At 41.0% G+C, this 23,001-nt stretch overlaps 1 protein-coding gene across 3 annotated transcripts in view; it reads left to right on the top strand.

Annotated features, from left to right (window-relative positions):
- LOC105447875 (ensconsin) overlaps nucleotides 1-12,205 on the top strand; it is a 164,506-nt gene extending 152,301 nt beyond the window's left edge. For all 3 annotated transcript variants that reach the window (XM_011686132.1, XM_011686130.1, XM_011686131.1), the window contains 11 exons: nucleotides 790-972; nucleotides 2,454-2,921; nucleotides 4,518-4,697; nucleotides 5,243-5,562; nucleotides 5,835-6,072; nucleotides 6,192-6,313; nucleotides 6,388-6,629; nucleotides 6,707-6,827; nucleotides 6,951-7,288; nucleotides 10,639-10,898; nucleotides 11,063-12,205. In XM_011686132.1, the coding sequence (XP_011684434.1) occupies nucleotides 790-972; nucleotides 2,454-2,921; nucleotides 4,518-4,697; nucleotides 5,243-5,562; nucleotides 5,835-6,072; nucleotides 6,192-6,313; nucleotides 6,388-6,629; nucleotides 6,707-6,827; nucleotides 6,951-7,288; nucleotides 10,639-10,898; nucleotides 11,063-11,076 (2,486 nt within the window). In that variant the 3' untranslated portion in view covers nucleotides 11,077-12,205. The remainder of the gene's footprint in view (nucleotides 1-789; nucleotides 973-2,453; nucleotides 2,922-4,517; nucleotides 4,698-5,242; nucleotides 5,563-5,834; nucleotides 6,073-6,191; nucleotides 6,314-6,387; nucleotides 6,630-6,706; nucleotides 6,828-6,950; nucleotides 7,289-10,638; nucleotides 10,899-11,062) is intronic.
- The last annotated feature ends 10,796 nt before the right edge of the window (nucleotides 12,206-23,001 follow it).

A 23,001-nucleotide genomic window follows, 5' to 3' on the forward strand; every position in this document is an offset into this window, starting at 1 on the left:
TACAGAATCGCCGTCGCACGAAGTCTCTTTCACGTATTGCTCACGGCGAAGACGACACCGCGAAGCATGAAAGAACGATTGTCCAGCACCATTAGAATCTGTAACGCGAATTTCCGCCCATAGCCTAAATTTTATTTTTGGTTCTTTACTTTCAGGTTTACACTGTCTATAAGCCTATTACTCTCTGTGTACACTCTTGTGGCAATATCCCTTTGAACCGAATTTCACGTATTACGTATTTTCAGCTTGAGATTGGTTACACAGCGAGTCTTGAGAACGTTTTGAGCCCCGCGTTAAGTCGCAAGTTTTGCTTTTTATGCGACATTATTTATTTATTTATTTTTTACTTTACACTGCACACAGATTGCTGCTCGGTTAGCATTCACCCTGTAAACGTCGCATCTTCATCCACATTCTTTCCTATCCGAACATTCTCTCTTTTGTTTGTCTTTAAGGAGAAATAGCATTTTGGAGACCACTGGATGGAAACGAAAACTAGAATATTTTTTTTTTTAAGAGCCAGGAAATAATTCTGAACTACGGGGATTACGGTTTTCTCTTTCTGTTACCTGTCGGGTGGTGGTTTTGCACAGCGAGGTGTACGGAAAAGAAAATAATAAGGAAAGACACGCGTGTGTGCGATCCGCACTGTATCTAACTCACGCTGATACTTACTGCTTTCCCGTCCTATTTTTCTCACTCGATATTTCCGTCCTCCCCCCCCTTTTAAAAAAATTTTTCGCGGAGCACCTAATAATAATTGCGTTGCGTTGAATGGTTTGTTCGCAGACATGAGAATGTCCTCGTCCATGTACGAGGTGTTCAATTGGAATTCTAGCCCCGATCCCCCCTTAACTCCTGCCAAGTCTAAGAGAGCCAGCCTCTCTCTGCCCCCCACAACCGACATCTTTGCCATCGATGATAAGTCCGATAGCGACACTAGGCGTCCCATGATTCAGCGGGTTGCCAGTGGTGAGTCCTGATCTCTCAAGAAGCCTGTAAGAAAGCCGGGGGAGATTTCCGTTTTCTGTTTCGTCTCAAGAATGAATATTGTCGATCCTTTACCTCTCGTTTCTGTTTTAGCACTCGTTTTCGCTCCCTTTCTCTCTCTCTCTCTCTCTCTCTCGTGTTCTACGCCATTACGTCTTTCATTTATTTCATCACACACATACACTCTATCGACGCATGTCACGTTCATTTAACATCGTATAAGAACATATCCCGCGCACTTTCTCTCGATTCCCTTCGTAGCTCCCTTCCGGATTGTATGATATTGGGTATCAAGTGGATTTTACAACTGCCACTTGCGAAAACGTGAGTGAAACCACGTGGCAGCCAATATCACGCAACAGTGTGTCCGTTAGTTTGCCCACCCCGTGTGCGACTCCCGTTAATCTCGTTTACTAACACGAACTAATCACTATTAATATTTAGTTGCAACTAGTGCATTTCGCAAGCCGACCCTTTGTCAGTAATACGTAGCTCAGTGTTACTTGTTTGTTGAATAAATTCGTCGCGAGTACGATCTAATAAGACGATTATCAGTCGCGATCAACAAATCGCTTATTTCATTATACATATAAAGCATGTACTTATCAATTTAACGTTGAACTGTCGGTTTACTAGCAGTATTTATATAACTTGGATTATATTCGATCATTTACTACTATGGTAGAATTTAAATTGTAGTTTAGTAATAAAAGATATAGAGATATAGAGTGTAGAGAATATTTTATTGCACGTCGTAACAGACTAAGCTGAAAATCTAACTCGATTAATTGTGTTAATTTGAACGCGGACTTATAATCGTCAGTAGTAAAGTTTATTGCTTGCGGGTTTCTCGCTGTACTGTTTAGGGAATGTTTGACTAACTTCGATTTAATGTTATCTTTGAATGTTCCTAATGTGCTGTTCACAGAAGATAGCGTAATATAGTTTCCCTTGCACATAAAATTGTTGCTGCATGTACTGAATTTGATACCTGGATACATGCGCTTTACACGATTTACGTACATTGAGAGAATATTTTTTTCATCAATTAAACCGTTAAAAAAATATATATTCCTTTGTTTAAAAAATCTCCCTTTTATTTATCAAAAATACACTATAACTCTTTTATCACATTGAAATTTCGAGCAAAGTTTGGGAATATACACTTTCCCGAATACTGCAATTCCAAATAAAATCTCTCTCAGTGTATCCCTCTCCCACGTCATTCCCACACGCCACAGCATGTGAAAAGCAAAGCAACACAAGCGTAAAGAAGTAGCGAAAAAAAAAGAGAGATGAAAATCTGAATGCGACCGAGTTGGCGCATCAGAGAGACTCTTTACTCGAGTGTGCCTCACCATTGAGCGAGCGCCGCGCCGCGCCGCGTATCCGCGCGTATCGGACGGACGTCGCTCGTTTGGCGAGTACCCTAGGGCGACCACCCTAAGCGAGACTCTTTGCAGGTGACGACAGCGACGGCGGTGGCACGCCCAGCACCCCGACCTCGGTTTACCTGCGTGTGAACAGGAGACGCACCGACCTCATGCCGACGATACCGTCCCCGCGCGACGGCCCGCCGTCGACGGCACGCAGCTCCAGCGCCAAGGCCTTCACACGCTCGCCAGGTAGGACTTACTCCATGTCCAGGCTGGACCAGCTGGCGCAGCCTAGGAAACGCGCGGTGACCGAGCAGCAACTCGGCACGCTGACGGAGCAACGGCAGAGCCAGCCTCTGCAGAGCGCTTCTAGCATGAGTCGCAGCATGTCGCACTTGGCCGCGCCCGGCGGAGCGGCGGGCAAGAGCCTAAAGCGCTCCGATAACTCGCGCAGCATGGGCACGCTACCGGGCGCGGCGCCTATGCCCAGACCCACCCGCGCCGAAAGACTGCGCCGTAAGGCCCGCGAGCACCAGCAGGCCCATCAGCAGCAAGGTAAGTGTTGTGTGTGTAACACATCACCGTGCACTCAACTCGACCTCGGAATCCTTCAACCAAATCGAGCTTCTTGTACATAGGCAAAGGTATCTCCGGCGATTTCCCACGAAATTAACCGGCAGTTTTTCCATTCTTTGCATTCTAAGACAGCGTATATAGATCTTAATCTTAATCGCGTATAATAATTACAAATGAAGTAGTTAAGCGAAATAGCTTAATATAGATCGCATTCTTTCCACACGTATATGAATCACAGTATTATCTCGTAATTTATCTCGTAAAAATTATTTAATATCCTCTTTGTTGCGATATGTAAGTTTCTCCGATCGGCATCGGGCAGCTTTTCTCGGACAACAATTAATCACCCGTTTCGCTTTGTACTAATTTTCTAGTAGACTTTTATCACTGTATACAGTCAGACTGCTTAATGACAAGCTTCGCAAGCTAGATCGGCATATGGTCTTCGAATAGGGAAAATGATCTCATAAATCATAAAGTGAAATAAAAAAGCAACACATGAATGCACTCCACTGTCTAACAAGAGAACTTTCAATCAGAGTTGGGTGCACACATGTCTATATGAATAAGTGTGAAAAGGAGTCTTTGTAAGTCAATCGGGACGACCAACCTCACGTCACGGCGCGAGCACACAAAAGGAAAGATGTTTTTCCTTCCAATTTCAAGCCGCAAAATTAATTATTCAACGTGTTGATACATTTTTTTTGTATCTACTATTATACTTTCTCAAAGGTGTCTAACCCCAATCAATTTTCGAAAGTCTTCAATATTATGTTCTGATGGCAGAGTCTTTCGCCACTTTTAACATTCAAGGGCCGACTGTATCAAATGGTCTGCATTAATAGAAATATGGCTAAATTAATACTGCAGATGACGAGAATTCAATTAAGCATTGTCAGTATTGCCGATTTTGATGCGGCCGGCTCTGTGACTTCCGAATTGATTAACAAAACGCTCCTGTACTAAGGAAGGCCTCTCAACGCGGTTTTTCGGTACCACGGGTGAAGGTATGAGCTAACATCTCGGTAAGCTGCACGTTTTTCTTATATCTTATTATCTTATATCGCTACATAATTTATCTCGCAATTCACTTAGTACTATATACACACGCATTTGTATTTAGTGCGACAATTTATTCCTATTATAGTTAATTCACCTTATTATTCGATTACGATTCTTTCACTTTCTTATTTTGCGCAATTATAAATTAATTTTTCTTATCTTTATCTGTTTGCTTATTTTTTCTTATTCATATTGGGCTTCTTATTCTTTTATTTCGACTGTATTCTTTTTCTTCTCCTTTCTTTTTTTTTACACACACACGGACTGCACTTGAACGTCGGTGGCGGTGCTTGCGTTTCGGTGTTTTTTTTTTGCAATGTTCACCTGCTACACGTTGTGTCACAACAACGTCACAAGCGCGACACGATGTGCAAAGTGTGAAAAGTACGAGCGTGAAATTTATTATACACGTACCGACGTGCTTCTCTATACAATGAAAGAATCCGCGCGATCGCGTAATCAGTCTCCGGCGAAAGGATCAACAGATTACTTATCATGGGTGGGTGCGCGTAGGTATCCGCAGCGGCGAAGTGACGCCCAACAGCCCGTCCCGACCGCACAGCTCCATGAGCCAGCAGAGTGCCAGCAGCGTGGGCAGCAGTAACGTCAATCTGCGTACCCGCACGGCCGCGTCGCGCCGACCGCGGCCCGCTTCTATTGCCGGTACCGGTGTCTCGGTCACAGAGAAACACAGTGAGCATGCCTATATTACTTCTCCTCCTACCGACCCTTTTAGATCGCCCTCAGACCGAGGCTCAACGAGGAGACCTGAAAAAAACAGAAAAATAATTTATCAAAATTAAGTTCTCGAAGATTGTAGAACGCTACTACTGTTGGAGTCGAAAATTGGGTCGAGAAAGAGAATAGATATAACCGATGAAAATTATTTTTGTGTCTGTAATCTAAATATCCTGAAAGATACATACACATCTAAAAAAATACGACAAAAAAAATTCCAAAAGACGTCCAACGACTTTATATTCATTTTTTTCTGTATATTTCTTTTCTCTTGTACAAATTTATACTTTTGTAAATTTATGTATTTTCATTATTTTTTTCACGAAATTTCTCTTTTAAATTTTTATTATACTTCCCACCTCTTGTACATATCATTTTTAATCACGATTGCTAGAACTGCGCATGTAAATACTGTATGTATCCGAGAAGACTACCGATAGACTAGAAACTGGATCTACTGAATAGAATAGAAAGTATCCCGATCGTTCTCGTTATCGCAGATCTGGTGGGTGACGCGAAATTAACGAAGGATTCAAAGCCACCACTGCCAAAGGTCCATAGCACTCCAAAGAAACCTTCTACACCCAAAGCCGCGGAAGTGAGGAAGCCGACGGACAAGTTAATCAGGAACGCCAAGTCATCGCCGCGAATAACTCCGAAAGCGACACCCCTGCAGAGTCCCGGAGTCGAGCACGCACCAATCATTCGCGAAACTAACGTGCAGGAGATCATAAAGCAGGATGAGGGTAAAGAGACGCAGAATGTGAAATCGGAGGAGAAAAACGAGGAGAAGAAGGATCAGGGTAGCGAAAAGACGCAGGTAAACTTTATTCTCTATGACACGTACCTTGAAACGCGCAACTTCAATTAGTATTTTTCAAAGTAGATAATTCCGACGTTTCAAAATACATAATTTTTCCTAAAAAAAAAAAAAAACAGACTCAAATTCTGATTTTCATTTTCAAATTACAATTTTTTTGTACAGCTATGTAATTTGAAATATAATAAGTAATGTAACATTCATTTGAATTTTGCTCGTTTCTCGGCCTGTAGTTTTGTCTCTTATTTATCTTCTGATTTTCATTTTAACAGCGGGAAGCGAACGTTGTCGAATCCGTAACCAACGATACGAAGATAGCGACGGAGCCTGTGTCGGCCAGCAAGCAAGTCAAAGAGGAGACTAATTTAATACAAGAGAATCTATCGGGTGCTATTGCGGAAGAATCGCCGAAAGTCGCTAAGAAGGAAGAGATCAAGCAGGAGAAGAAATCGCCGGAGACGACTGAAATCAAGCTCGAAGGTGATCCGGACGAGCAAATTGACATGTCAGGTATGACTAATCGAAATTTTATTGAGATCGAGCGATCGTTTGTCGCAAGTCTGTGCATCGCTCAGCTCTTGACGATGTCTCGAATGGACGTCTATTTTTATTAACAATTCACTTTACAGCTTCGATGATCGCGAAAATCAGAATCACCACCGAAGAGGAAGCGAAAGCCGCTCTGGCTGAGCGTAGGAGATTAGCTCGAGAACAAGCGGAACGGGAAGCGGAATTGGAGCGCCAGCGACAGGTACCGTTTACAAATCGATTTAATGTAGACCTTTGCCTTTACGTCTGTTACCTTACGCGTGACAATTTCCGCAGGAGGAAGAAGCGCGTCTGGAGGCTGAAAGATTGCGCGCGGAGGAGGAAGAGCAACGTCGTCTCGAGGAGGAAACTATACGCTTAGCTAACGAAGCTCGAGAGGCCGAGGAACAACGGCTGCAGTTGGCGATCGAAGAAGCTAAACGTCGCGAGGAGGAGGACAGAAGAAAAAGAGAGGAAGAAGCTCGACAAAAACAAGAGAAAGAGGAAGCGGAGCGCAAAGCGAGAGAAGAGGCGGAAAAGTTGGTCTTAAACAAATCTTCTCTGCCTGAGTTTTTTCAAAAACTCACGTGATAATGTCCATACATTTTAATTACAGACAACGAATCGAAATGGCTGAGAGGCTTAAGAAGGAAGAGGAGGAGCGCAACGCCAGACGCAAACGAGTCGAGGCGATTATGCTTAGGACTAGAGGCAAAAATCAAACCAATACGTCTAAGGTAATATTGGAAACATAAAAAAATTTTGTATTAATCTTTCAATTAAATTTAAAAATTATCTAGTCCATATAGAGATAAATTGGTCAAATTAAAAAATAACTTCTCACGGCGCAATGTGTGCAGGGAGAAGGCGGCGATGGCGACAAGCTAAAAGAAGACAGCCCTACCGACGAGAACAAACCGATGCCGGACGGCAAAGGTGACGACGTCATGACAGCCAGTCTAATATCCGAGGCGACTCAGCAATTTATCAGCGGCGAGCAGCTGGCGCATCACACGGAAAACAGCGTACCTGCACCGGACATAGTGCACAACGGCACGACGCACAGCAACGGCATTAACGAAAGTAAAATTGTATTGGATAATAATCAGGGTAACGTTGAAGGAGAGTTGAACGGTCATCATACGAATCACGGGAACGGTATCAACAGTCAGTCGATTACGCTGGACAATGCCACTGTGTAAGTATATCAATTCTAAACCACGGAATCGTAAAATGCGTTGTACACCGTCGTCGAGCGAGAGTTGAAAAAAAAAAAAATACAGAAAATCGTGCGTCTCTTCTCGTCAGATCGATGGACAATAATACCATAGTAATAGCTTGTTTCGGTAACGCGCATTTAATTGGGCATTGAGACATGTAACTTCCGACTACGCGCGATTGCAAAAGCGCCCGAGATTAATTTTAGATGCAACATAATGCTGCTAGAATTCGATTATTATTATTATTATTATTATTATTATTATACAATCGAGAAATACATATTAAAAACATGTTAAAAGCGAGGGTGTGATATCAAGGAGATTTAATCTTTCTTCCGTAATTGCGAAAGTATCTTTTAAGCATAATTAAAAAAAAAACTTAAGCAATCATCTATTGTATTTGATTAATCAGGAATTTAAAATAATTAATTGCGAAATAATTATGAAACAGTTAGGTAAAGTGCAACATGCCGATCACTTACATTTTTACGGGGCATAAATAAATTGCACGATACTAGCCATTATAATACTGCAAATGGACTGATTACTGGTATAATCGAAAACAAAAGATCGGCCGTATAGCTACTCGAATCGGAAAAAAGAACTAAAGCGTTAAATAAATATCATACACGTAAGGTAGCTGACCCGCAATAAAAGGATCAACTTTTAAATACATGTAAAAAAAAAACTTATTTGCATAACACGCAATAAAAGGGAACTATTTACGCGTTACAGAAAATCAAGAAATCTCAAATATTACTATGGCATCTATTAAAAGTGAAAATTACTGTATAAAGATTTCTTGGGGTGCGCTGTATAATTTGAATCCGTAGAAGAATACGTGCCACGCTAAATGTATTCAATTAAATATATTGTATACGATTTTATTTGTAAATAGGTGTGATAAAAGTTCTAAGTCACAACGAACCGTTTATCGCACCACGAAGCAGAAATGATTTCGAGTTTTAGATTTGTACACACATACGTAAGAGGGATCCTATCAGATTCCAAAAAATGGCAATTATTTGAACCTTTATTTATGGTTGAATGTGTAAAATTGTTAGATGTATTCTTAAAGGCTTTATTATCAAAGGCTTTGTACATATAATAAATTATGTTGTTCATAATATGTCTTGTAATGTCGGTTAACTATTAAAATGAATTAAGTTTCAAAGTTATATACGTATATATACATGTACACATTATAAATTATTATAAACGGTTATTTAGTGAAAGAAAAAAGTTTATATATATAAAAAAAAATATACTGCGCTTTCCTGAGACTCCCACGGGAAGGAACTGCCTATTCGACATTAATTTCACCGAACATTTAATCGCTTCATGCAAAATATTCTGAGTAACCCACGCGCATATTGTACATTGCAAAAGTAGTCAGTACGACGGTTGACGAGCATTAAATAAGCACGCCATTGCGACTCACCGTTTATCGATTAGTTGCACGATTAGCAACATATTAATTAATTGATAAATCATACAAGACTAACACTATCGCTATCGCGGTGATAATGAGATTGCAAGTACGAGAGTGTATATTGTATCACCTACATCGTAATAGTCACATATATTTTATAACTGATACTCAGCTGTGTATGTAACGGCAAATTTACATACACGTTTTTAGCTAGGATTATCAAAGACGAAACGGAAATCACGCGTACTTCGATCGTCATTAGGTATTATGTGAACGAGAGTTTGGAAGAACGTTACATGTAATTCCGTACGTAAAAACATGAAGTCGTCGAGAGAAATATTAACAAGAACGGCAGAATACACTTAGCGTTAAATCATGCGACAAATAATTTCTCAGTGTATATAATGTAAAGAGAGACGAGAGCGGCATAAATCTAATGAGTCATCGAAACGTTTCGTTTTGTGATTTCACAACATACCAACTCAGCAAGGATGAACAATGTTAACGTGACTTTTGCAAAAGGTATAGCAAATAATGACGTGTCTCGCAGCTGCATTACGGAAAACGCAACGTAATTATTTTCACAGTGCAACAAGTACATAGTAATTTGTAAATATCATCTTTGCTGAGTATATCTCTCTTTCCTCCAATTAGGTACTAAAAAGTGTTCTTCCATTTATTGACCCGTTGTGCGTATACCGTAAGTGCGACTGATTTTCGTAACAATCTCTATCAAATCACCAAATGCATGTTAAATAACGTTGATATGGTGTGGCTTGTTCGTTTCCTTGCACAATTCATTGTCTGCGTCTCCTCATGCTTGTGTATTGTTATACCATCAAATCGCGGTACATGTCAACTTACTGCCTACTTTTGCTACTGTACTATTTATACTTCCACATGTTTTCCGATATAGTATACTCTGTTCGTGTGAGAAAACGTCTCTCTTCACGCACACACCACATCCACGAAATATCCTACACAAAGGTATATATCCGTATAGGAGAATTAAGGGAAAGAAGAAGAGAACCGGAAAAAGACGCGGCATGAATTTTTCTTCTCTGATATCTCAATTCCGACGAGTTCCGATTGTGGCTCGATCGTGAATGTGATTCAATTTTTTATGTAATTAGATCTGTATTTGCTGTTTTGCTGTAATATGTTTCTAGCAAGCTATGATTATTATAGTTACACATATATATCGATTTAATCAACTGATTCCCGTAGTTATTTAAACAGAAACCTGTTGCGATCCATCGACAGAATAATATATGTAATTATATATATATATATATATATATATAAAAGTTATATTGCAACTTTTCATTCGGCCAAAAGCAAACGAAAGATTTATATATTGGATACCCACAAAGGACCGCAAAAGGTTGTGGATTATCTCGGTTAGTACCGCTACGCATAAAAGCAATTTCTATCCGACTTCATCGCTTACAATAGTTGTTTATATAGTTTATATAAAACTAGTTGCCTCTTGAGGCATTCAAAGTCTGCAATCTGAGGAGCAGTCATATGATCGATAATGCAAAAAAGAAAGACTGACGCATAAGCGCTTTATAATTATCCGATACATTATTTAGTTATCTTTATATCTAGCTTTATATCGTTTAGTTGACGACATTTTTTTTTAGGTAGAATCGCGAACTGTGTTCCTGTTCAACGAAGTTTCGAATCGGTTTCGCTTTGTTCTAGTGATTCCGGAACTGTTCCGGAGGTGTTGACGAATCGCTCGCAAAATCGGCTTAGCAAATTTAGCGGCGGCGATTCCGCGTTAGTGGTCGTGGATATATAGTTGCTTAAGTCTCGTAGTACACCTTAAAGCCCGTACGTCTGCCTGTCAATTTTAGTCTTTGTATGTTTTTCATTTGGCTCGTTTTGTAGCAAGCAAAACAACGTGACCAACAACCTGTTAGACCTGTCGGACTTCGACACTCTGAGTAATAACAGTAGCGGCTACGATACCGGACCGATACTCGAACTGACGCCCAATCTGGCGAACGAGGACACCCTCAACTCCAATCTGAATCCGACGGCGATGCCGTTTACCCCGATGGGGTTCGTGCCCGCCGCCGCTAACGCCAATGTCAATCCGTTCCAGGATAATTTCATCAACAAGCCGCAGGATAACAATCAAGTACCAGGTACGTAAAAGCCAAGCCTCTCTATTGCAGTATATTTTATCATTGAATTCTTTTACTAAAGAAAAGTGAAATCGCAGTTTCATGTTAAGACCTGCATGTTACAACTAAAAACTGGACTGATATATAATTTTAAAACCTGTCTCTCTCTCTCTTTTGCTTCGCAGATCTACTATCATAAGGTGTCTCTTAAACGTTCCCGGGCGAAACGAGAAAGAGCAGTTGGGCAACCGCTAACCGAATTGCTCGTGGCGAGCAATAGCTACATTCGGAACGAGACGTTGTTGTTTATGATAATGTAAATAACCGCCGTCGCGCGACGTATCATGTGTAAAGGGGATATATATATCTCTCGGTGAAGCGAGAACGTGGGCGCAAAAGACTATCCCCGGGGCGCCCCCCACAATCAATGCCGTGCTCTGAGCGTCGTCACCGGGAAGGAGAAAGTGTAAAATAATATAATGTTAATTAATTATTATTGCGCAACAGCAAGTATGGACACTCAAGTCTGTGTGTCGTAGTACGCTATTAGGCAAATGTAACTTTCTAAAGGAAGGGGGTTTGAGGCCTGTTTGTAACACACATCATTTTTTTTCGGATGTTCATATTTTACGAATAACGAATCGACGTGAAATTATTTTCTCTCTCACGTACACACGCAAACACACACACATACATATATATATAAACACACATACACGAGTTCGCTCTTACCACACATACATGCGTGTATAGATTACAAATAAGATTTTTGAGGCGTTAATCGATAGAGGTGAGAGAATTGGAAATTGCGCGAGAGTGAAAAAAAATCGATGACGAATAAACGTAACACAGGATGCGAAAGAAGAAGAGAGATTAAAAGTGGAAGTCGGATCAAACGCTGAGAGAACGTATCTGCCAAAACGACGGATTTCGAGAGAGAGAAAGAGAAAGAATGTCCCTAACATATAAGAGATAACGTAGCGTGGTACTATCTTATAACAATTTCACGAGCGAATTCTAAGCGCGTTATCGCGTACAACGCGTGAGAGACATTCTGCGGATACGGAGATGGGGAAAAGTAGCACGGGAGTAGAGAAAATGAAAACACACTTTTCTTCCATTACCAGATTTTCGGGGCGTGCGCTCACTAGTCAAGCAATCTTACTGTTTTTTTTTCTTTTTTCTTCCTTTCATCGTATTTCGTTTAGATGGCCTACTTAACATTGGTATATTACTCTAGATATTCGCTAGACTTCACTATCGTTATGTTTTTCTCTTTTTCGCGGATCGTGCATGAATTTCTCTAGCTGTGATGATGATGACGATGACGATGACGATGAATGTTGATTGCTTTGTGAGATAGCCGCTGCATAAGTTAACGGTGAGTGACGATCTAGTAACGTTTAATTGTAAGAATTGTTACGCGAGAGATGCACTACGGATGGGATTTAATTGCACTTTGTTCGACGACGATGTAAAACTCGATCGATGCAGCTGCGACGTTCGAGAGGTGCGAGTTTTACTTGTCATTATTTGCAACGTAAAAAAAAAATATTATGAGACGTGTGTGGAATATATCGGTAGCATGCTTTATATATTTTGCGCTCGGCCCTATTTCACGGATATCACACGTAGAGTTTGGCGACAGATTTATTTATAACGAGGGATAAAGAAACGAGCATTTCTGTTATCCTAGTTTTATTGGGAAAACACATGAAAAACGAGAGGAAACGACACTAGAGGAATGATAGGATTTAGTGTACAGATTGTTTGTTATTCAATTTTTCTCGTACATTTGCGCGCGCGAGATTTATCCCTTCCCCCACCCACCCCGCCCCCACCCCTCCCCCTCGCTCTTTTCTTTGTTCGCATTTTATCATAATCGGCGTAGAGGAGATTCATCGAAATCGCATGCAAAATTGAAATTTTCTCGTTTCTTTTTAAACTCGAGACTCCTTTCGTTCGCATTTTGCAAAACTTGTTTCTCGGGCGCCGGAAGTAATTCCGCGTCGTCCGCGCGAATAATCGATATATTTTCTTATGAACGATTAATATATATTTTTATCGAGAGTTGTTAGAGAGCGAGCGTGTTTGTACAGAATTTCGCGTCGCGAGTCACTTGTTCATACGCCGAAAATGTCCCCGATCACTGTAGAGAGAGGAAAAAAAAAATGAAGCAGGCGAAAGCGTATATACACAAAAAGCCCGAAACCATGCATAGTGACGAGATTTATTGACACGTTTTTAATCGCCCGTTCTCACACGAGAAATTGTCTCCGCGTTTTTGTCTTGTAAGAAGAAAAAAAGAATTTCAACGCTGTAACGGACCGGAAACGCCCGACTCCGTTACGACTTGTTGTACGAAACTTATTTATATTAGTTCTCCCTTTTTGACAATATTTATTAATCGTTTGGACACACCGTATATTACCCCCCGCCCCTGCGTCACGTGTACACTTATACTATTTTTATTAGATTTGATTGAGATTCTATTGAAGAAAAAAAACCCTATTCTATAAGAATACCTAATAATAATGGTAATTAAATAGAGTACGAGAGAATGTTTCTAAATATACAATAACGGAGAAAAATGCTAAATATCATCAGTCACGTCTAAAGAAACAGATACTTCATATTGTAAAAAATGCTTGTATGTAATAAATACTTAATACTGAAAAAAAAAATCGAGAATGTGCGCTGATTTTGCATGACTCTTCCCCTCTTTTGCTTTCGCTTCCTCTCCCGCGTACTCTTGTACGCGTTTTGTTTAAAACGTTCGCTTCACGCTGGGAAGCACATCGGTGATTCTACCTGTATTAGAATCAACTGCAGTTGTTGCAGCCATTTATAACCGCGCGGTACCGCGCGGTAGCGCGAACACTTCCACATTTCTCGCCGTCCTATAAACCTTTACCTTACCGAAACTAACAGATCCTCCCCCGGTAATGTAAACTTGCAAACCTCACGCGGTGAAATACGGCGTGGGGCCACCGAGATGCATCGTGGATGCAACTCGTCCCTCGAGTCTCACGCTTGCAAAAACTAACGCTTGTTATCCTTCTCGTGCCTCTCGCGAATACGACGCCTTCCTTTCTAACACGGAAAGTAGTTCCCCCATATACTAGACATCTCCTCGCGTGTCCCTCCCCTTCGGAGTCTCTCTTTCTCCTCAATTATTCATTGCTATCTCAAGAATCGTGTTCAATGGCACAGTGGAGACCATTCCTTTGTCTTTCTTATCGCGATAAGCTCGAACTCTTCTTCATTTTGTAAAATTGTTGTATTATCAAAAAAAAGAGCTTACAGTAATTTATAAATCTACAACTGGATGTAGTTTTTTCACATAAATATGTAATTAAATAAGATAAAGATATATTACATATATCTTTATCTTATTTAATTACTTTTATATAAAATTAAAATTATTGTTATAACATATATTCTACATGAGATTCTATAAAATTAATATTAAATCTTGATCTGTAATAACAAATACATAATTTTATGGGAATAAACGGAATTTAGACTTTTCTGCTATATAATTGCTAGAAAATTTCAAAAATAATATAGAAAATGAAATTGTTTAGAGAAAAATATGTTATTGAACACTATTTTCGAAACAATGAAATTTCCCATTTCAGAAGAGTTAAGACGGTATCTTCGCGTAAACCGGCAGTCACACCGCTTAGCAAATTTACACGATGCAATTATCTGCTTGTCTGCGCAACCGTCGTCACGGTTAATGTTAATGCCATTAGGTGTATAACGGCAGCTGGAAAAGCGGACGGAATCGTTTGTTTACTTCGTTTCTTCTGGCGAGGGAAGCCAAGGCAATGGAAAAGGTTGCAGCAGCCCCGGGGGTTGGTAATCCGGCGCTTCATCGGCGTAAATTAATTAATCAAACGACGTAATACGCAGGCTCCTTTTGCCGCGTTATTACGGGCCGAGGAGGTGAAAAGGATCGCCTCTGGGCGAAATGAGGATTTCGGATACGCGAGCAGCATCCTGCGGGTTCAGCGTTCCGGAAAATTAAACCGCGGCGCAAAATGAAACTTTTACACGCGGCTGTTTATCACTCGCAAAAATGATATTTATGATTCATTATAAAAAAAATATCATAACGCATAATGTAAAACTAAATGATAAGTGGACAATTACACCTTAAAAAATATTTATATAATTTATTAATATTTTTAAAAATACATATATCTTTACATTATTTTGCCTTTTAATTTATGAATGGTGGCTAATTTACTTTAAATGGTAATCGTTTTTGACGATATATATAAGGAATACTTTGCAAGAGATAATTTACGAAAATATAATTTATTAGAATTTATCTTGCGTTGTCAAAATTAAGAAAAGCTCCGATGGCGGTATGAATATACTAATTGATTATATACGGTTGCGTTAATTTGAAAGCAAAAGAGTAACGGTGTAAAACTTTGTGGACCTCTAAACCCGGCGCAAATAGTATTGCTCGCGCAATTAAGGCGGGACGCGGGACACGCAGTAATTCTTCGTTTAGCAAATCCGCGGTATTAATTCCGTAAATGAATTTCGCGTAGCCACCGCGCGACGGGAAACACGCATTCGCTTAACGATAGGGGTGGCCTGCGAATATTGTAATTTATGAATGGAAGAAGTACCTGCTCCGTTATGACGTTCAGTTTCCATGCAATTACGCGTTTTTCCTCTGGCATTCAAATTTTCACTCGCCCAGACGTTCAATTATCTTTTAGTCTGTCGTTGTTACAAGTAATATATAAATAATATCTTTGACTCATTTGGCCTTGATTGTCCATTGTTTTAATAAATAATATCATTTATTATGTATTTGTAATGTCATTTATATATCATCTAATATCATTTATTATGTACTTGTAATATCATTTGTATATCATCTATGTATTTGTTATAATATCATTTATATATTATTCTTAAAACTGAGGAATAATTAACTAAGTATTTGGATCGACCGTGGAATGTTACAAACAATTGAGATACGAAAATGCCAACATGGTCCAAAGCGGTTCTTGGTGCTTGAAAATCTTATATATGAATCTTATGAACCGAACCGAACAATACGTAATCACAAATTGCCGAGGTAATTCAATAATTCGATGCTCATATAGCATCTATTTAAATCTTGCGAAAATAATTTATTACGAAAAATATTACCTCACATGTATAAATATTTATCGTCGCTGTGAAGGACGTTCTTCCTTAATTTACCAGTTATTATAAATATTATCACATGCCTCGGTAGTCGAACAGACGTCCGCCCGGAGAGTAGGAAGGTCCAGGTTCGAATTCTGGCTGAGGTAACATTTTAACCGTGTTGGCATTTTCGTATTTCAATAATTGTTTTTAAAGAATAATTCTTGAAACTAATAAGTAATAGTAAGAGAATAATATATAAATATTATTTATTAGTTGTTATTTATTGGGTTCAAAAACTAGTCTTTTGCTACAGATACCATTAATGCATGTACAGATATACATACATTTTTTTATTGAACATCGTCAATCTTTCGCCGATTCCTACTTCCACAATTGCCTTTTAGATTAACCTACTTGATTAACATTATTTCTTAATATATCCCGGGACTATCAAACGTCTGCGTGTTCGAGGAGAGAAGGATGACGAGAGGGTGGTTACCAGCTTTCACAGTCAAACGCGTAATCCACCAGCCTTTGGACCGGCACATTTGTGTTGCAGTCGTGGAAACGCGGATGAGAGGGGGACGGATGGGGGGAGGAGGGGGAGGCCCCGTAATTTGCGGGTTGTAATACCGCGCCCGTCGTTTGTAACCTGTTCGAGACACGTAAGTACAGCCAAGAGAACAGCGCCGGGGAGAGAAGTAACTACGTAACCGCATCGTCTCATTGAGGGGGATGTTTTCCCGGTTCTGAAACGGATGTAACTACCGCCCGTCTATGTGGCACCCTCGGAAAACGCATAGGGGTACTCGATCACCGCCCGCTTCATTCTATTTGCGGGCCTGCGGCCTTCAGGGTTTCGTTTAAATAATATATTACAAGCGGCTGCTTAACGTTACGCCATCCGGCCCCGGCAAACTACTCGCAATTACGATCCATCTGCGATTAATTGCCTCTTACAATTAAGGTAATTTCTTCCGTCTTGAGAATAATGAAAGAAACGTATTAATGGAAAAAATATGTCACGTGTTCTTATAAAACTGAGGGCAAATTGAATCTGGACAAATCAAATCAAATGGATGTTAACTGATAATTGATGAAATCTCATTCTTGCAAGATATAGTAATTGATCGGAAGGATATTTTCTGCTCAGGATTTAAAAGAAAATTACATGACATTATGGAGAAATTATTAAAGTCAACATTTAATATTGAAATACATTCTGAATAATTCAAGCTTCTAATGAAATAAAATCTAATTAATATTAAATTGTAGCAAATGTAAAAATGAAAGACAGTGATCAGTTTAAAATCTGACACCGCGAGGTCGGAATGTTGGAAGCTGCAGCGAGATGTATCCTCATTACCTGTCCGGTTTGGAAGATATAAAGATTAAGTGAGAAAACAGCGTGGCAGTCTGCGAGATTTGGGACAGATCTCTCGAAAGATTCAAATGAAATTCCGTGCTTCCAGTTTATGGGCATGCTCGATTTAGCGGGTGGCTCAACGAAGGAGGCGAAAAGGATGCAGCTCGGCTCGAGCGGAATGCATCCATTTTGCATGGGTCATAAGGCCTTCTTGCACGCGCAATGCAGACGAGAGAGAGAGAGAGAGAGAGACAGACAGAGAGCGAGGGACCCAAGACTCCTTCGCCGAGGTTACTGCACTTTGGGGACGAGTTATCCTCCCCATCAGCTACCAGAAATTCTCGCTCGAGCGTTCTCCGAGCGAATCCCCGAGAGAGAAGCGCTAGTTCCTTTCGCAAGAAGCGCTTTCGCAGCTGCGAGATAACGCTTCACGGCGATTTAAATTTGACGATGCGATGTATGTGTAGTTCATAAATGTATATTCGTAAATAAATTATTAGGTGAACATAATAATAATAGATCCTGTGTTCCTCCCCCGTGGAGCATAAGGCTTACGAAACGCTGCGAGCGTACTTTGTTAAGAGCTTTTTCATCTCTGGCCACGGTTTACCACTCTCCGCGATTTCTATTTGAAATAATCTTTACCAAGATGATTTGAAACGTCCTCTGGGTCTACTACCCTGTGGATTCCAGGTTCAAAGCCATCCGGGTTATGTTGTTTAGCAGGCCATCTCAGAATGTGACCAATCCATCTCCACTTGCGCCCCTTTATTTCTACGCCCACTTTTATTTGATGAACACACTTAATCATTAATTCTTTTTAATTTTAATATCTTTTGTGAAATTTTTTGCCGTTTAAGAAAAAATATAATAAGCTATTTTATAATCTTATATTTAAAAATGTCTTTCCTTTGGCGACAACTAGTTTTGAAATGGATATTCTTGCAGGTAGCTGTTTCGTGCACTTGCAACGTTCTTAGCTGCGCACCAATTAAGAAGTAAAAAGAAATTAACTCCTGCAGTAAGAAAATAAACTCGTGAAAAACGCGGGGCGGAGGATCCATGGGTCGCTTCTCATCCTCGAAGAGGATGCTCGAAAGCGAAATAGCGGCCGGAAGAAGGGCGAGAGGTGAGAGAAAAGGTACGGCCGAACAAAAGCGAAGGTACCAAAGGGGAAGGAAGAATTGGATTCGCGGGCGAGGGCGCAAAAAGAAAAGGCACCGCTTTATGAAAGCATCTTTCTGTCCCGCCGCGCGGGACAACACTTGTCCCGCTATCCCAGAAAAATGTACCTGCTTCCCGCGAAACGGGAGACAACAGCGATTGCAGAATGATTGACCACTGCCAGGAATTACTGGCTGCAGTGATATCGATACGAAACGTTTCGATCCCTTCGTCCGGCCGGGCTACTCTATGCTTTTTAATCGCGCCGCGTCCGAGACGTCTTTTTCTACTGTTTCTCTTTTCTCTTTCGGCGTAATAAAGACTCAATGTGCCTTGACTTCGCAATTTCGCAGACCGGGAATTATTGTTTTACGCTTCATTCGAAAATATTATTCTATATAGTACAATTATAGACTATAATTAATAATTATCAAATTAATTATCGATAACAATCGTCAATTTGTTGTGAGTTTCCCAATCACGACTACAAATGTGATGTAATAAATATCAAATTGATTCTAAATATTTATTTATCAAACACACATTTCAAGATTTGTGTTTCAGCATATTTCTTTGACTAGAGACTATAAGACATCAATTAGTTGTGAGTTTTTCAATCACGACTACAAATGTGATGTAATCAATATCAAATTGATTCTAAATATTCATTTATCAAATACACATTTTAAGATTTGTGTTTCAGCATATTTCTTTGATTAGAAACTATAAGACATCAATTAGTTGTGAGTTTTTCAATCACAACTACAAATGTGATGTAATAAATATCAAATTGAATCTAAATATTCTTTTATCAAGTATACATTTTAAGATTTGTGTTTCAGCATATTTCTTTGTCAGAGATTATAAGTCATCAATTTGTTGTGAGTTTCTCAATCACGAAAAATGTGATGTAATAAATATCAAATTGATACTAAATTCATTTATAAAACACGCATTTTAAGATTTGTATTTCAATATATTTCTTTGATAGAGATTATAAATATGTCGACCTATAATAAAAATTCAAGAATTCCCGAGAGAATTCTAGATTCGAGAATCAAAGGAAAAATACTAACTTTCAAACAGACGAAAATAGTGAAAAAACTTAGACAGATATTATACATTCATATCCTTCGAATTTCGCGATTGTTTTTCCACCAGCTACGCTGAGGTACTCTCCGAAGCCCGATATATGAATGCATTTGCACTCATTAATGCCTTTTTATTGGCATCCCGAGCGCGTCGCAACGCACGGTAAAAATGCACGCGTAAAAGCTGGGAAAGTTTCATTATTTTCGTCAAAATATCTGTCATGCATTATTCAAGCCTCTCGATCGAAGTCGCTTTCGAAACTGCCGCAATTTTTTATCTGGCAAAAATAATCGATTTTTACCATTCCTGCATGCGCGCGTAAATATACGTTTGCCCCGCGTATCTGTCGTTAAAATCGGAGATAGAGAGTACCGCGAGCAATTTCGTGGGTTAAAGGAAATCCTCGCGGGATTGCCGTTGTATTGCTTCGAGATACGAGTCGTCCACGAGAGAAGGGAGCGAAATACAAACCACGAACAGAGGAGAAGGCGAGAATCGGGGTTGAACGGCCGTTTGCAAAATTATCGGGTGGAACGAGGGAAATCGGATGGAATCCGCGTGTGACCGCCAGCCGCAAATGCCGGATGCGATTCCGCTCCTTGTCGCGCACTCGCCCGGGCCCCGGTATACGCGCGTCTCCCGCTTGCCATGGCCGGGGATCTCCATCTGCCCCCGGCCGCTCTCGCTGCTCATCGGAAATCATTGCCACGCCGCCAATTGTCAGCCGCCAGCACGTCGGATTGGCTCCGATCCCAATACAACCGATTCGCGATTCCGTCCGGCACGATCGCGTTATCCGGATTATCCGCGGTCGCGCCCCTTGAAGTACCAGCCCGTGGGACGTGGAGAAGTTTCGGATTTCGGGGGCTGACTTTTCGAGTCAGCTCTCGGCGCGCGCGGATTGGAACTCTCGGATTTTCCAAGTTTTTATACAACCGTGAAAACAACTTGAATATCCGTGGCACATAAAAATAAATGCGCACGATTTAGAGCGTGTTAACTTCAAGATCACAGTAGAATATTAATGTTTCAAATTAGGACTTGCTAAACATAAAATTGGATATACCAATACAATGATAATCAGCGTATTTTCTTTAAATTTCAAAATAAAAATTTTGAAAGCAAATCCAGGATTTGAGGCTCGATCTCTCGACCGCCTCGACGGGATCCAGCGACGATTGCAACGAAAATCTTTTATCGCGCGTAATATATAGAGGTCGAAGACCGTGCAGCACAAATTATCGACAGGAGGAGCGCAACCGCGATAAATCCAGATTTAGAAAATTCAGATTTACAGAGTCGCGGGCGGGGATGTAAAGGGGCCGCCAGGAGTGCGCCATAAATTCGAAAGAAAAAGGAGAACAATGCGCGCGCGGAGAGGAGCGCGGTGGCGCAGCCTCTCGTCGAAACTTCGGCGAAGTTAGTTTCTCACGATTAAGGCTTACTGCCTCTTATACCGGGCAGCAGCGCTGTTCCTGTACGTATCTCTCGCCCTTCCGGTATCTTTCACCGGGAGAGACTATCGCACTCCCGGAGAGGATCTCCGATAGCGCCCGCTCTCGGTTTGGCCGAATGAAATTTTAATTTTTGATAAGGCGCCGCCCGCGCGCGCCACACACCCGCGATCTCTCTCTCTCTCTCTCTCTTTCGGCTTTTCCCTCTCTGCAGCTTTCTTCTTCCCGGCCGCGCGCGCGATCCGAGGCAACCAGCGCGTCGGTTTCGAGATATTAAATATCGCCAGGGAACGCGGTGCAGCGGCGCGGAGAAATTTCGCGGAACGGCCGCACGGACAGCCCTTGTGAATCTTTTAAGGCTGCACGGGAGGTCGAGCAGCATACTTATGCTGAAAGCGACCAGTTTCCGTAAAGTACGTTACGCTCGGTTACACCGAAAACTCTTCGGTTAATTTCAGTTCGAGCTCACCTGTTCTCCTCTAGACCACTTCAGCTACAACTGAAGCGCTTTGACTGCGAGGAGCGATGTAAAAGTAATCTTTATCAAAAAGTTTAAACGTTTGTTTTACATAGAAACGATATACGTTTGCATTTTTACCTATGTATTAAATTCGCACGTGCGTCGCGTCTGGAATTTTTTAAATAAGACCTTGAACTTTTTGTTTGCAATTCTTGGAAATTACTATCTAACGATGAGTAACGTTCCAAAACTATCTGAGATAATTAATCGCTTCTACATTAAACCTCTTCCATCTACAAATTCTAATCAGCTCCGGGCCATCGGATAACGGTTGACAATACGATGTAGAGGTTCCGCTTGTCACGAAACGTGAAGGATGGCGGAGGGTGGGACGTGACAATAACGCAAAGGTGAGTAAATGAGAGAACAGAGAAAGAGAGAGAGAGAGAGAGAGAGAAAGTGAGAGAAACGAGGAAAAGCAACGACGAGGAGCAGAAGTGGGTATTCCACGGCATGCGGTTGCACTCGTACATTCGAACGAACGAAAGCAAAACACGCGGGGCGACGAAGAGGGATGGAAGAGCACACCCGCGGAAGGCTTCCCGTTGCGGGGAGGTAAGGCGAGAGGCGAAGGGTGGCGGAGCAGTGCGTTACGCCATGTGTGAAATTACAATCACCCACCCCTAATGCCCTCGCTTTCGAGTCGACTACGCGTTCTCGCGCGCGTCTCACGAACACGCGAGGTGCACGGGGGTGTTTCGGAACTCGCGCGCGCAAACATCGAACGCACGCTTCAATAGTTAATTATATAGTCACGTAATACGGCACAATTAATTTTTTATCTTATCTAGCATCTTACCTTTTGCCTTATCGATTACGAAGTAATTTTCATATTCAAGTAACTTTGGCGCTCGAGATATCGATTTATTTATAATTACATGTAATTGTATAAACTATATATATATGCTACACAAATTATGTTCCATTTATGCAGTTCGCGTAGTTTAAACCTCGTTTGTGTATCCGATGCATTTGCACAAACAGCGGCTAGAGATGTGTATATCGCGAGGGTTTAGCCTGCATATACCGACTCCTCGCTCTGAAGAGCCTTTGGTAAACTTTGACGTGTAAACCTGTCGAGGCGACCCCTCGCGCTGCGGCCGCTTATGCGGCAGCTCGGAAATATAATCATTTAATGTCCGCGCAACACGCTCTTGAGACGATCGTTGCGCGGGTGAACTAAGAAATTTACACAACCGCCACCTTTCACGCTCGCTATTAATTCGGCCGCTCGCTCAGGCCGCACACAACGGGCTACAACGGTTAATCCCGTCGGTCTTTCTCGACAGGGTTGCTCTGCCGCAGACTACAAAATTTCTCTCATGTATCTAAAAGTGATTGGATTTTACTGGGAAACTTCGTTTC

This window comes from Wasmannia auropunctata, unplaced genomic scaffold, assembly GCF_000956235.1.
Source record: "Wasmannia auropunctata unplaced genomic scaffold, wasmannia.A_1.0 LD336090.1, whole genome shotgun sequence".
NCBI classification, from domain to species: Eukaryota; Metazoa; Arthropoda; class Insecta; order Hymenoptera; family Formicidae; genus Wasmannia; species Wasmannia auropunctata.